Source organism: Mobula birostris, chromosome 17 (assembly GCF_030028105.1).
Source record: "Mobula birostris isolate sMobBir1 chromosome 17, sMobBir1.hap1, whole genome shotgun sequence".
Lineage (NCBI taxonomy): Eukaryota > Metazoa > Chordata > Chondrichthyes > Myliobatiformes > Myliobatidae > Mobula > Mobula birostris.
This window is the reverse complement of record NC_092386.1, coordinates 779,990-796,121: the sequence shown is the minus strand read 5'-3', so window position 1 is coordinate 796,121 and position 16,132 is coordinate 779,990. Positions and strand designations below refer to the sequence as shown.

At 46.0% G+C, this 16,132-nt stretch overlaps 1 protein-coding gene across 3 annotated transcripts in view; it reads left to right on the top strand.

The window, feature by feature from the left end:
• Window positions 1-16,132, top strand: part of LOC140211464 (UDP-glucuronosyltransferase 2A1-like) — a 202,022-nt gene that overhangs the window by 53,002 nt on the left and 132,888 nt on the right. Inside the window, exon 2 of one of the 3 annotated variants that reach the window (XM_072281173.1) lies at window positions 8,922-9,551. The exons of the other annotated variants lie outside the window; for them this stretch is intronic. Coding sequence (XP_072137274.1) covers window positions 8,922-9,551 — 630 coding nt within the window. The remainder of the gene's footprint in view (window positions 1-8,921; window positions 9,552-16,132) is intronic. 3 annotated transcript variants of the gene reach the window in all.

The following is a 16,132-nucleotide window of genomic DNA, read 5'->3' as shown; positions in this document are numbered from 1 at the left end:
GGATACTATTACAGCTACATAAAAAGTGGGTAATGTAGCAGGATCCTCTTTTGAGTCAATATGGGTGGAAGTCAGGAACAGGAAGGGACCAGTTACTCTATTGGGGGTATTCTATAGGCCCCCTGGTAGCAGCAGAGATGCAGTGGAGCAGATTGGGAGGCAGATTTTGGAAAGGTGCAAAAATAACAGGGTTGTTATCATGGGTGGCTTTAACTTCCCTAATATTGATTGGCGCCTGATTAGTTCCAAGGGTTTAGATGGGGCAGAGTTTTGTTAAGTGTGTCCAGGACGGATTCCTGTCACAGTATGTCGACAGGCCGACTAGGGGGAATGCCATACTAGATCTAGTACTTGGTTATGAACCAGGTCAGGTCACAGATCTCTCAGTCGGTGAGCATCTGGGGGACAGTGACCACTGCTCTCTGGCCTTTAGCATTATCATGGAAAAGGATAGAATCAGAGAGGACAGGAAAATTTTTAATTGTGGAAAGGCAAATTATGAGGCTATAAGGCTAGAACTTGCGGGTGTGAATTGGGATGATGTTTTTGCAGGGAAATGTACTATGGACATGTGGTTGATGTTTAGCGATCTCTTGCGGGATGTTAGGGATAAATTTGTCCCGGTGAGGAAGATAAAGAATGGTAGGGTGAAGGGACCATGGGTGACAAGTGAGGTGGAAAATCTAGTCAGGTGGAAGAAGGCAGCATACATAAGGTTTAGGAAGCAAGGATCCGATGGGTCTATTGAGGAATATAGGGAAGCATAAAGGAGCTTAAGAATGGGCTGAGAAGAGCCAGAAGGGGGCATGAGAAGGCCTTGGCGAGTAGGGTAAAGGAAAACCCCAAGGCATTCTTCAATTATGTGAAGGAAAAAAGGATGACAGGAGTGAAGGTAGGACCGATTAGAGATAAAGGTGGGAAGATGTGTCTGGAGGCTGTGGAAGTGAGCGAGGTCCTCAATGAATACTTCTCTTTGGTATTCACCAATGAGAGGGAACTTGATGATGGTGAGGACAATATGAGTGAGGTTGATGTTCTGGAGCATGTTGATATTAAGGGAGAGGAGGTGTTGGAGTTGTTAAAATAGATTAGGACAGATAAATCCCCGGGGCCTGACCGAATATTCCCCAGGCTGCTCCACGAGGCGAGAGAAGAGATTGCTGAGCCTCTGGCTAGGATCTTTATGTCCTCGTTGTCGATGGGAATGGTACCGGAGGATTGGAGGGAGGCGAATGTTGTCCCCTTGTTCAAAAAAGGTAGTAGGGATAGTCTGGGTAATTATAGGCCAGTGAGCTTTACGTCTGTGGTGGGAAAGATTCTTAGAGATAGGATCTATAGGCATTTAGAGAATCATGGTCTGATCAGGGACAGTCAGCATGGCTTTGTGAAGAGCAGATCGTGTCTAACAAGCCTGATAGAGTTCCTTGAGGAGGTGACCAGGCATATAGATGAGGGTAGTGCAGTGGATGTGATCTATATGGATTTTAGTAAGGCATTTGACAAGGTTCCACACGATAGGCTTATTCAGAAAGTTAGAAGGCATGGGATCCAGGGAAGTTTGGCCAGGTGGATTCAGAATTGGCTTGCCTGCAGAAGGCAGAGGGTGGTGGTGGAGGGAGTACATTCAGATTGGAGGATTGTGACTAGTGGTGTCCCACAAGGGTCTGTTCTGGGACCTCTACTTTTCGTGATTTTTATTAACGACCTGGATGTGGGGGTAGAAGGGTGGGTTGGCAAGTTTGCAGACGACACAAAGGTTGGTGGTGTTGTAGATAGTGTAGAGGATTGTCAAAGATTGCAGAGAGACATTGATAGGGTGCAGAAGTGGGCTGAGAAGTGGCAGATGGAGTTCAACCCGGAGAAGTGTGAGGTGGTACACTTTGGAAGGACAAACTCCAAGGCAGAGTACAAAGTAAATGGCAGGATACTTGGTAGTGTGGAGGAGCAGAGGGATCTCGGGGTACATGTCCACAGATTCCTGAAAGTTGCCTCACAGGTGGATAGGGTAGTTAAGAAAGCTTATGGGGTGTTAGCTTTCATAAGTCGAGGGATAGAGTTTAAGAGTCGCGATGTAATGATGCAGCTCTATAAAACTCTGGTTAGGCCACACTTGGAGTACTGTGTCCAGTTCTGGTCGCCTCACTATAGGAAGGATGTGGAAGCATTGGAAAGGGTACAGAGGAGATTTACCAGGATGCTGCCTGGGTTAGAAAGTATGCATTATGATCAGAGATTAAGGGAGCTAGGGCTTTACTCTTTGGAGAGAAGGAGGATGAGAGGAGACATGATAGAGGTGTATGAGATAATAAGAGGAATAGGTAGAGTGGATAGCCAGCACCTCTTCCCCAGGGCAGCACTGCTCGATACAAGAGGACATGGCTTTAAGGTAAGGGGTGGGAAGTTCAAGGGGGATATTAGAGGAAGGTTTTTTACTCAGAGAGTGGTTCGTGTGTGGAATGCACTGCCTGAGTCAGTGGTGGAGGCAGATACACTAGTGAAGTTTAAGAGAGTATTAGACAGGTAAGTGGAGGAATTTAAGGTGGGGGCTTATATGGGAGGCAGGGTTTGAGGGTCGGCACAACATTGTGGGCCGAAGGGCCTGTACTGTGCTGTACTATTCTATGTTCTATGTTCAATGCTTGAAGTCCCATCAGGTGTGTACCATATAGCCTACATTAGAATAAGGGACTGCTTTATCTTTTAGTAACAAGTCGTTGCTCACGCTATTTGGCGAGTATGGATCTATGTATGTGTGTGTAAAAGTTCGGACTCTTCCAGTGAAAGAACCATGAAACTTACTTCCCTTCTCCAGTGTTTTTATTAATAAATTAGTTGTGTAAACAGGCCACATACACAACAAATTGGCGATCAGGATTATGAACCTGCATCTTACCGGAACACCGTGCTTTAGTTGATAACAACACTCGGAGGAGAAGAGAGAGAAGGGAAATGAATAGGAGCGACACACGCATCTAGACGGAGTACGCTCCCTGCGCTAGCAAAAAGGACACGTAAGTCAAGTGAAACGTGCAGTGACTGCTAGGAGCTAGCTAAAAAGGAAACAAGGAAAGACGGAGCTAAATCAACGTAACAAAGATGGCAATGATTGGAATCATGACAGCATTTGATAGTGGCATTGAAAACTGGGTGACTTACATTGAAAGAGTGGAGTTATATTGTGATGCTAACGCTGTTAATGATGAAAAGAAAGCCAGCGTCTTACTCCGGCCTCGTCAACACTGAAATGGCGTTTTCCTCCACTGAAAATGGAGCTTTTCTGAAACGCTCTCCAGAGTGTATAAATCTGAAAACGCCGGCTGGGTAGTGTAGTGTTTATGGGGTAATCGGAGCTTTTTAAAAACACTGTCATGACATGCCGGAACAGATGGTGGTGGCAGATCGGCATTTCATTGTTTTCTTGAACTAAGAGGAGGAAACGGAAATAGTATACCATTTCTTCTTGGCTTGTTTTCTGTAGCTGTGTCCTGCGTGCCTGCCCAGTAGGAGGGGATTTGCCCAAATACCAGTTTTAATGAGAATGGAGGTATTTTCAGAAATGCCTGGTGCGAACACCTATCGTTTTATCACAACACCAGCGTTTTCAAAATTCACCGGCTCAGTGTGGATTTAGCCTCAGTGTTATGGGAGCAAGAACTTCCGGGCTGCTATGGAGCTTGTTAACCCCTGAAAAGCCAGCTGACAAAACGTTCAAGCAAATAGTAGACACTCTCCAACAGCATTTAAACTCCAAACCACTGGTCATTGCTGAAAGATTTAAATTTCACAAACAGAATCAAAGCAAAAATGAAAGCATTTCTGAATATTGTGCTGAATTGCGCAGATTATCAGAACATTGTCAATTTGGAGCTGGACTATTGGACGTACTGAGGGACAGGTTAGTGTGTAGCATGCACTGTGAAACCACACAGAAGAAGCTCCTGGGTGAAGAAGACCTTACATTCGAGGACGCGCTGAACATTGCAATATCAATGGAAACAGCAGCACAGGGTGCTTCAGAGATACAACAAAAATCGCTGGAATATGCTACAAATAAAATGTCACTGAACAAAAATGGAGGAAAGAAATGTCACCGTTGTGGGAATGTGTCACATGACCCTGAGGACTGTTGGTTCAAAGAGAAACAATGCAGAAACTGTGGCAAACAGGGCCACATTGGAAGAGTATGCAAAGCTAGTGAACAGCAGAAAAAGGACAAAATACAGAGAAACAAGAAACCCCAGAAAGGAAAACACAACAATGTACACAAAATGGAAGAAAGCAGTTCTGATGAACACGACTCAGACAAAACTGAATTGTCTCGTCTGCAGCTTCACGGCGTGAAAGAGACAGATGATCGAAGAGTAATATGGATCACACCACAAGTGGCAGGCGTGAGACTGAAAGTGGAGTTGGACACAGGCTCGGCTTTAACAGTGATCTCTGTACACAATTATAAATTACTGTTTTCTCACATACCTCTGAGGTGAACTAAAATTCTGCTAGAGACTTACAAAGAGTGCATCCCAAAGGTAAGATTAAAGTGACAGTGACCTACGGAGACAAAACACAGCAGCTGAACCTCTATGTATTGAAAAATGGAGGACCACGGTTGCTGAGACGTGAATAGCTCAGGAAAATCCAGTTGGACTGGCACACCATCAAGGCACTAGTTGTGTCAGCAAAGGAGGGCAGCAAGGCAACATCTGAGAGACTGTCACAAACACTTGCTGACTCTGAGGAAGTGTTCATGAAAGGAATAGGAACACTTCAGGGCATGAACGCAAAGATTGAGATTAAGAAAAATAAATGTCCGAAATTTCACAAAGCCAGACCAGTGCCATATGCAATCCGTCTTACAGCGGAGGCAGAGCTGAAAAATCTGGAGCAGACTGGGGTCCTGTCAAAGGTGGATTGGAGTTAATGGGCCACGCAGTGATGAAGAAAACCTCCAGCACAAAACCAGGAAAACAAAGCAAGGTGCGCATATGTGGAGACTTTAAAGTGACTGTTAACCCGGTTCTCCGCACAGTACAGTATCCTCTACCTCGTATTGAGGACATCTTTGCTTCCCTGTCAGGAGGGGAACATTTCACAAAAATCGATTTGGCCCAGGCTTATCTCCAAATGGAAATCGATGAAGCATCCAAGATGAAATACCTGACAATAAGTACACAGAAAGGACTTTACCAGTACAACAGGTTGGTGTTTGGGATAGTATCAGCTCCTGCAATCTGGCAAAGGGCAATGGACCAGGTCCTGCAGGGGATTCCAGGGACTCAGTGTTACCTGGATGACATCATTGTCACCGGCAAAGATGATGACGGACATCTTTCTAACCTTGAACAAGTGCTCACCAGGTTACGAGAATATAGGCTCAGAGCTAATTGACAGAAATGTGAGTTTTTCAAAAAGGAAATCTCCTACTGTGGGCATGTGATCAACAAGGATGGCTTACACACGTCTCAAGACAAGATAGAAGCGGTGCTTAAGGCACCACCACCTGAAAATGTGTCTCAGCTGAGAGCATATCTTGGACTAGTGAACTATTACCACAAGTTATTGCCTCACCTGTCCACAGTCCTACAGCCACTAAATGCACTATTACAGACAGGGACACAATGGAAGTGGACTGAGAGCTGTGAGAAAGTGTTTCAAAAAACTAAAAGACTCATAACTTCGGAAGGGGTGCTCGCGCACTTTGACCCCTCCTTACCAATCCGACTGACTTGTGATGCCTCACCCCATGGGATAGGAGCTGTGTTATCACACAAGTTTCCAGATGGCTCCGAAAGACCAATAGCCTTTGCCTCAAGAATGTTAACTTCAGCTGAACACAACTACGCACAGATTGACAGAGAGGCCCTAAGCCTCATGTGGGGAGTCAAGAAATTCAGTCACTACCTGTATGGTCAAAAGTTTACCCTGTTGACTGACCATCAGCCTCTCATGTCAATCTTCAACCCAGGAAAAGACATTCCAGTGATGACAGCACAAAGGCTGCAGCGATGGTCTCTTTTCTTAGGAGGTCACAGGTATGACACTGAACACAAGGGGACCAAGCTACACGGCAACGCAGATGGTTTGTCACATTTACCACTGCCCACTTCTGAGATAACTACACAAATGTATTCAGCAGAGGTCTTTCACACAACAATAGCTGAACTATTACCAGTGACAAACAGCCTCATTGAAAGGGAAACACGCAATGACCCTACGTTGTCAAAAGTGTATGACATCACGGTAAAGGGATGGCCAGCGCTGGGTAACACACTGTTTCCAGCCTTCTCAGCGAGGAAGGAGCAGTTGTCAGTGTGTCAGGGAACACTAATGTGTGGCTCACGAGTTGTGATTCATCCCAAGCTACACACCAGGGTGCTGGAGGAACTGCACGAGGGGCACCTCGGTACCTTGAAGATGAAAGGTCCTGCCTGTGCTTATGTGTGGTGGCCAGGAATCGATAAACAGATTGAGGACTTGACCAAGAACTGCTCTGGATGTCAAAAGGCCCAGAACACACCACCAGAAGCCCCTCTCCATCCGTGGGAGTGGCCCTCATCACCATGGCAACGAGTGCACATGGACTTTGCTGGAGTATTCATGGACTCTATCTCTTTAATCGCCTTCGATGCACATTCCAAATGGCCAGAGGTCATCAAAATGAAGACAGCCACATTGGAAAAGACCAAACAACAGGAATTCTGCAGATGCTGGAAGTTCAAGCAACACACATCAAAGTTGCTGGTGAACGCAGCAGGCCAGGCAGCATCTCTAGGAAGAGGTACAGTCGACGTTTCAGGCCGAGACCCTTCGTCAGGACTAACTGAAGGAAGAGTTAGTAAGAGATTTGAAAGTGGGAGGGGAAGGGGGAGATCCAAAATGATAGGAGAAGACAGGAGGGGGAGGGATGGAGCCAAGAGCTGGACAACTGACTTCACCTGTGAGTCGGCTGGGGTGATATACTGCGTCCGGTGCTTCCGATGTGGCCTTCTATATATAGGCGACACCCGACGCAGACTGGGAGACCGCTTTGCTGAGCACCTACGCTCTGTCCGCCAGAGAAAGCAGGATCTCCCAGTGGCCACACATTTTAATTCCACATCCCATTCCCATTCTGACATGTCTATCCACGGCCTCCTCTACTGTAAAAATGAAGCCACACTCAGGTTGGAGGAACAACACCTTATATTCCGTCTGGGTAGCCTCCAACCTGATGGCATGACATCGACTTCTCTAACTTCCGCTAATGCCCCACCTCCCCCTCGTACCCCATCCGTTTTTTATTTTTATACACACATTCTTTCTCTCACTCTCCTTTTTCTCCCTCCGTCCCTCTGACTATACCCCTTGCCCATCCTCTGGGTTCCCCCCCCCCCTTGTCTTTCTTCCCGGACCTCCTGTCCCATGATCCTCTTGTATCCCTTTTGCCAATCAGCTGTCCAGCTCTTGGCTCTATCCCTCCCCCTCCTGTCGTCTGCTATCATTTTGGATCTCCCCCTCCCCCTCGCACTTTCAAATCTCTTACTAACTCTTCCTTCAGTTAGTCCTGACGAAGGGTCTCGGCCTGAAACGTCGACTGTACCTCTTCCTAGAGATGCTGCCTGGCCTGCTGCGTTCACCAGCAACTTTCATGTGTGTTCCTTGGAAAAGACCATTACAGTTCTGAGCACCATGTTCACCAGGAATGGCATGCCAGAACAAATCTGTACAGAGAGTGGATGGCAATTTATCGCTGAAGAATTCCAAAGTTTTGTGAAGAACGATGGGATCAAGCACTTTACATCTGCCCCTTACCATCCCTCCACAAATGGCTTGGCAGAAAGATTTGTGCAGACGTTCAAGAAAGCCATCAAGTCAATGGACAGCGAAAATCGACCACTGCAACACAAGATAGACAGCTTCCTCCTTGCCTATCGTAATGCAGTACACGCAACCACGAATCAGACTCCAGCGATGATGTTTCTGAACAGGAACCTAAGGTCCGGCATGGATCTTCTCAAACCAGATGTACGGCGTGATGTGGAGAACAGAGAGTTCAAACACTTGAATGCTAAGTCCACCCGGAGCTTCAGTGTGAGACAGTCAGTTCTTGCAGGTGATTACCGGACCGAAAAGTGGCAGCCGGGTACAATTTCCACCATAGACAGGCCACTGATGTATACAGTGGAGGTGGGAGAGAACGTATGAGACGTCACGTGGACCAAATCCTGGATGCTCAGGTGAAAAACACAACAACACCTTGCCCGGACTCCCCTGACATAGAAGCAAACACTCCTGATGTGATCACATCAGCCTCATCCACAGATAAGCCTGTCATCAGTGCTGAGGACCCACCTGATGTACCTGTGTAGACTCATTACCCAAAGCAAACGTTTCTGGACAGACGTCACCTGGAGAGGCAGAGAAGACCTCCTCAGAGTTTTGAGTTAGAAATGGGTCTTAGACCAAAAGTAAAAAGTAAAAAAAAGGCTTGTTATAATTTGATATCATTAAGTTACTTTGTTAAAATGTGTGAACAAATGGTAGGCGTTTGTATGTTAAGGATAAACATATTTGTTTAGCACAGTGCCCCAGTAAAGAAAACAGTTGATACACTATTAAAATAAAAGGGGAGGAGGGTACCGTAGAGCCTATACAGTATTAGAATAGGGGACTAGTTTATGCTTTAGTACCACGTCGTTGCATGCGCTATTAGGCGCGCATGGATTTATATATCAGTGTGTGTAAAAGTTTGGACTCTTCCTGTATTTAGTTCCCGTCTCCAGCGTTTAATAACTTAGTTGCGTAAGCAGACCATATACACAACAAGGTGACCAGAACTTCAGCTGGGAGCCGTTGCTCGGACACGATGCAACTCGGGCTCCTGTTTGTGCTCTTGTTTTTTTACCAGCGAGCAGCTCCCGAAAACATACTGATCTGGCCAGCGGAGGGAAGCCACTGGATCAATGCAAAATCTATTATCAATGAACTGATCGCCCGGGGTCACAATGTCACGGTGGCTGTAAATTCAGCGTCACTTTTCGTCAACTACTCCGAGCCCTCACCCGTACAGTTTGAAGTATTTGAGGTGCCGTTTACCATAGTGGATAACGATGGGCTTTTGAATGATATAGTAGAATTCTGGACAAATGAGAAGCCTTTCCTGTCCCACTGGGGTGCCTACAGAAAATTTTCAAAGATCGTGGAAAATGCTAACAAAATGATGCGAGAGGTCTGTGACGGGGTATTAAAGAACGACAAACTGCTGGAGAGACTGCGGGAGTCTGCGTTCAAAGTGTTGTTGAGTGATCCTGCCTATTACTGTGGAGATATTCTGGCCCTGAAGCTGGGCATTCCCTTTATCTTCAGTCTGAGATTCTCCCCGGGGTTTGTTGCGGAGAGACTCTGCGGGCAGCTGCCTGCTCCTCCTTCCTATGTACCGACTTCCCTGTCAGAGTTTTCTGATAAGATGTCTTTTCCGGAGAGAGTTCAGAATGTGTTTTACACTTTTATGTATCAGTGGATATTTGAAGAAATATGGTCCTATTGGAATTCGTATTACAGTGAAGTTTTAGGTAAGGATGACCGTTTTCTCCTGTTAAATGGCATAAATACAACTGTGCAATTTAGTGCGTATACGTTACCATACGATCATAAGGCGTCGGAGCTGAAATAAAGTATAGTACTCCACCCACTGAGTCCGCACTTCTGTTACGTAATAGCTTCGTTATTATCTCTCTCTACACAATTCTCCTGATTTCTCGCAGTAACCTTTGGCGCCCTGACGAATCAAGAGCCGATAAACTCAATAGTTAGGGGGTCAGATAGGCGATTCTGTGGACGCAGTCCAGACACACGGATGGTAGTTTGCCTCCCTGGTGCCAGTGTCCGGCATGTTTCTGATCGCGTCCAAGATATCCTGAAGTGGGAGGGTGAGGAGCCAGAGGTCGTGGTACATATAGGTACCAATGACATAGGTAGGAAAAGGGGAGAGGTCCTGAAAGGAGAATATAGGGAGTTGAGAAAAAGGACCGCAAAGGTAGTAATCTCGGGATTACTGCCTGTGCCACGCGACAGTGAGAGTAGGAATGCAATGAGGTGGAGGATAAATGCATGGCTGAGGGATTGGAGCAGGGGACAGGGATTCAAGTTTTTGGATCATTGGGACCACTGATTGATCTGTACAAAGGGGACGGGTTGCACTTGAATCCTAGGGGGACCAATATCCTGGCGGGGAGATTTGCGAGGGCTCCTGAGGTGACTTTAAACTAGAATGGTTGGGGGGAGGGAATCAAATTAAGAGACTAGGAGATGGGAGGTTGATGTAGGGGAAAAGGAAGAAAATGATAACAAAGTTGTTTGTTCCATTAAGGATAAACAGAGAGTAGGAGGTGGAGAGTTTCTTAAATGCATCTATTTTAAATCTAGGAGCATTGTAAGAAAGGTGGATGATCTTAGAGCATGGATTGATACCTGGAAATATGACGTTGTAGCTATTAGTGAAACGTGGTTGCAGGAGGGGTGTGATTGGCAACTAAATATTCCAGGATTTCGTTGCTTCAGGTGTGATAGAACAGGAGGGGCAAGAGGGGGAGGTGTTGCATTGCTTGTCAGAGAATATATAACTGGGGTGCTCTGGCAGGATAGATTAGTGGACTCGTCTAGGGAGGCTATTTAGGTGGAATTGAGGAATAGGAAAAATGTTGTGACACTTATAGGGTGTATTATAGACCACCTAATGGGGACCCAGAACTGGAGGAGCAAATTTGTAAGGAGATATCAGATATTTGTAGTAAGCACAAGGTTGTGATTGTGGGAGATTTTAATTTTCCACACATAGACCGGGAAGCCCATTCTGTAAAAGGGCTGGATGGTTTGGAATTTGTCAAATGTGTGCAAGGTAGTTTTTTGGAGCAATACATAGAGGTACCAACTAGAGAAGGGGCAGTGTTGGATCTCCTGGATTGGGACAATTTGTTTAATGGGAAGGATGTAATAGAGAAATGAATGTCATTTAAACGTGTGTAGCGGTGTGCCTCAGGGATCTGTACTGGGTCCAGTGTTGCTTGTTATGTATATTAATGATCTGGATGATGGGGTGTTAAATTGGATTAGTAAGTATGCAGATGATACTAAGATAGGTGGCGTTGTGAATGATGAGGTAGGTTTTCAAAGATTGCAGAGAGATTTAGGACAGTTAGAAGAGTGGGCTAAAAGATGGCAGATGGAGTTTAATGCTGATAAATGTGAGGTGCTACATTTTGGTAGGACTAATCAAAATAGGACATACATGGTAAATGGTAGGGCATTGAAGAATGCTGTAGAACAGAAGGATCTAGGAATAATGGTGCATAGTTCCCTGAAGGTGAATCTCATGTGGATAGGGTGGTAAAGAAAGGTTTTGGTATGCTGGCCTTTATTAATCAGAGCATTGAGTATAGGAGTTGGGAAGTAATGTTGAAATTGTATAGGGCATTGGTAATGCCAAACTTGGAGTATTGTGTACAGTTCTGGTCACCAAATTATCAGAAAGATGTCAATAAAATTGAGAGAGTACAGAGGAGGTTTACTAAAATGTTGTCTGGGTTTCATCTCCTAAGTTACATAGAAAGGTTGAACAAGTTAGGTCTTTATTCTTTGGAGCATAGAAGGTTGAGGGGGGACTTGATAGAGGTGTTTAAAATTATGAGGGAAATTGATAGAGTTGACATTGGTAGGCTTTTTCCATTGAGAGTGGGGAAGATTCAAACAAGAGATGAGTTGAGAGTTAAAGGACAAAAGTTTAGGGGTAACATGAGGGGGAACTTCTCTACTCAGAGAGTGGTAGCTGTGTGGAACGAGCTTCCAGCAGAAGTGGTTGAGGCAGGTTTGATGTTGTTGTTTAACGTTAAATTGGATAGATATATGGACAGGAAAGGAATGGAGGGTTATGGGCTGAGTGCAGGTCGGTGGGACTAGGTGAGAGTAAGAGTTCGGCAGAGACTAGAAGGGCCGAGATGGCCTGTTTCCATGTTGTAACTGTTATATGGTTATATAAACCTCTTCTTTAAGTATACCCAATTATTTGGCCTCCACAGCCGTTTGTGCCAATGAATTCCACAGATTCACCTCCCTCTGGTAAAGAAATCCTCCTCATCTCTGTTCTAAAGGGACATTCTTGTACTCTGGTACCAGAGTCTCCCATTAGAGGAAATATCCTCACCACATCTTCATTCCCCGTTTAGAAATGGCAGAGCAGACTCGATGGGCCAAATGACCTAATTCTGCTCCTATGGTCTTATGGTCTGATTATTTCCTCAATGAATGTGAATAGTTTTGAAAGGAAGCTTTCTGTCTATTTTATCATGTGTCTTCAAATACCGAGAAATCATTCTTAGTAATCTAGTGCAACATCTTCCCAACCAGTGAAGTCAAGCTAAATGGGCAATAGTTTCTTTTCTTCTGTCTCCCTCCCTTCAAAGTTAAAAGTTAATTTTTATCAAAGTGTCTACATGGAACCATACACAACCCTGAGATTCATTTTCTTGTGCATACTCAATAAATCCCCAATAGAATAATAACTGTAACAGAATAAATGAAAGACCACACCAACTTGGACACTCAGTCAGCATGCAAAAGACAACAAACTGAGCAAATACAAAAAGAAAGAAACAATGAAAACAATAAATAAATAAGCAATAAATACCAAGAACATTAGATGAAGAGTTCTTTGAAGTGAATCCATAGGTTGTGCGAACATTTCAATGAAGGGGCAAGAGAAGCTAAGTTATCCTGTTTGGTTCAAGAGATCGATAGGTGAGGGGCAATACCTGTTCCTGGACGCGGTGGTGCGAGTCCTGAGATCGATAGGTGAGGGGCAATACCTGTTCCTGGACGCGGTGGTGCGAGTCCTGAGATCGATAGGTGAGGGGCAATACCTGTTCCTGGATGTGGTGGTGTGAGTCCTGAGATCGATAGGTGAGGGGCAATACCTGTTCCTGGACGTGGTGGTGTGAGTCCTGAGATCAATAGGTGAGGGGCAATACCTGTTCCTGGACGTGGTGGTGCGAGTCCTGAGATGGACAGGGTCGTAAAGAAAGTGGCATCACAGATAGACAGGGTGGTAAAGAAAGCTTTTGGCATGTTGGCCTTCATAACTCAATGTATTGAGTGCAGGAGATGGAATGTTGTGTTGAAGTTTTGTAAGATGTAGGTGAGTCCTAATTTGGAGTATTGTGTGTAGTTTTCGTCACCTACCTAGGTGATGTAAACAAGTTTGAAATAATAAAGATAGAGACAATTTAGAAGGATGTTGCCAGGTCTGGAGGACGTGAGTTATAAAGAAAGATTGAATTGGTTAGGACTATATACCTTAGAACGTCGAAGATTGAGAGATTTGATAGAGGTATACAAAATTATGAGGGGTATAGATAGGGCAAGTGCAAGCAGGCATTTTCCACTGAGGTTGGGTGGAACCACAACCAGAGGTCATGGGTTAAGGGTGAAAGTTAAAAAGGTTAAGGGACCATGAGGGGAAACTTACTCACGTAGAGGGATATGACAGTGTGGAATGAGCTGCCTGTGCAAGTGGTGCATGCAAGCTCAATTTCAATGTTTGAGAGGTTTGGATAGGTACATGAATGGTAGGGATATGGAGGGCTATGGTCCCAGTGCAGGTTGGTGTGAGTAGGCAGTTTAAATGATTTAGGCATAGACTAGATGGGCCAAAGGGCCTGTTTCTGTACTCTATGTCTCTGTGACTCTATGACAACAATTCAACATCTTCTTACTCTTTGTCACCTCTTCTAATTTTTTGATTTTTTGGAAGTTACTTTACTTCTGGCATCTTGTGATATAAAGCTACCAAGGTAATTATACCTTTGGGTCATCTATAGTATAATCCCATTAGTGTCATCGTCATCTGAACCCTTAGTGCCTAGCTGGCAGATGTGGCCTCCCATTAGTGTGGTCATCCCTTTCTCATTCCTCAGTTCTACCCATGTAGCTTCAGTAGAGAAACCCTCCAGCCTGTCCTGATTGAGCAGTGCCGTGACATTTTCCGACTAGTAATGCCACCCCTCCTCCTTTGATCAACACTGCTCTATCATGCTTAAAACAACAGAAACCTGCAACATTGAGCTGCCATTCTGCCCCTCCTGCAATGAAGCCTCAATAATGGCCACACTGTCGTAATTCCAGGTGCTGATCCAAACCCTAAGTTCATCCGCCTTTCTGAAAATACTCCTTGCATTGAATTAGGTTGAACTGAGAACATTATTCCCACTATGTTCAATCTTTTGCTTCCTGTCCTTCCATGTGGGCTTAACAACATTTTCCCCCAGACCTCTGTAGTCTCTGCCCTGGCACTCTGGTTCCCATTCTCTGTCATGGTCCAATCCGTGAAGTCTGTATTCCGGTACATAGTCAGGTCCATCGGCCCTTGCTCCAGGTTTTCCTGTCTACCCTGTTTCTGTTCTTGTTGAGCTAATTGAGGCAGCTGATGCTCGTTGGGGCTGGCTGCATAAATACCTTCAGAGAGCAGGGCGTGGCTGCTGGACTGTTCTTGTCCTTACTCCTTGTATCCCTTCCTCAGCCTTCTGTTTCCTTGCCTGAAGCCCTGCCTTGTCTTGCCAGTAACTCTCGCCTCGCCTGAAGTTCTCGTTTTGCCTTGCATTGCCTGAAACCTTGCCTGGTCTTGCTGGGAACTCTCGCCTTCAGTCTTGTCCTGGAGCCACCCCGTACCTAGCTCCATTCCTGTCCCTTGCCTCCGCCGGGTAAGCCAGGCTGTATTGCCGTTACCTGCAGTTGGTTCTGTCCCTTCCTGTCCCTTGCCTCCATCAGATAAGCCAGGCAGCCTTGCTGTTATCTGCGGTTGGTTCTGTCCCTTCCTGTCCCTTGCCTCTGTCGGGTGGTGATCCGCGTCCTGCCCAGGAGAACCCCATCTTGCCCAGGAGAAGCGTACCCTGCCCAGGAGAACCCTGCCAAGCCTCGCCTCAAGTCTCTAGCTTCTAGCCTCAAACCTGAGGACTCCAGCCTCCTGCCTCCTGCCAAGCCTCGCCTCTAGTCTCTAGCCTCTAGCCTCAAGCCTGACTCCAGCCTCCTGCCTCCTGCCAAGCCTCGCTTTGAGTCTCTAGACTCTAGCCTCAAGCCTGAGGACTCCAGCCTCCTGCCTTCTGCCAAGCCTCGCCTCAAGTCTGTAGTCTCTAGCCTCAAGCCTGAAGACTCCAGCCTCCTGCCTCCAGCTAAGCCAAGTCTCTAGTCTCTAGCCCCAAGCCTTAAGACTCCAGCCACGTCCTGGCTGCCAGCCAAGCCTCGTCCTTGCCTAGTTCTGGGGTCCGAGCCAGAGGCTAGACCCAGGTTCTAGGTCCTTGTCCAGTCTCTGGCTCAGAGTCCAAGCCCGGGCTCCTAGCTCTCTTGTCCAGTCCTGTTGCGGGTTCCCGGTTTTCGTTTCCATCTCCTTGCCCTCACCCTGTATCCCAGCCTCCCAGTGATCTGGAGATCATCCAGCTCAAGCTCTAGTTTTCTAACATGGTCGTAAGAAGCTGCAACTGGATTCAGTTCTTGCAGGTGTCGCCATCAAAGACAATGGATGTGTCCTGGCCTTCCCACAACCCACAAGAGGGGCATTCCTTTATCCTGCCTCATATTCCCACTAATCTAACTGTGCAATAAAAAAGAAAGAATGCTGTTCTCAACCCTGCCAAATGTTCTGACTGGCCACCCCTCAAATCTCAAGCTCAAAATCCACAAAGCAATGGCTCCGCTATCTCAAACCTGCTGTATTGTCTAAAAATCCTCTCTTCCTACTTCAGTATTTTCCTGGTGCAAGTGCATCTGTCATGTTGATGCCTATTCCATATCCTTGTCCATATACCCCTTGATATTCCTTTCCATCTCGTCCTTTTGCTGTCTGCACGTGGGGGCAAGAAGAGACGTACTGGCAGCAGCATCACAGGAGCATAGTACCATGAAAGCAGCATTCACCTGAAAAAAATATCACTATACATTTACAAGCAGGAACACAAATCTAGTGTTGCTATACTGAGGTAGGGCTTATGGTTATGCAGATTGTTGTAAAAGCAAATGGTTGGAGGGAAGTATCTGTTCTTGAACCTGCTGATGTGGAACTTCAGGCTTCTGTATTTGCTGCCTGATGGGAGATGTGAGAAGATGGTCT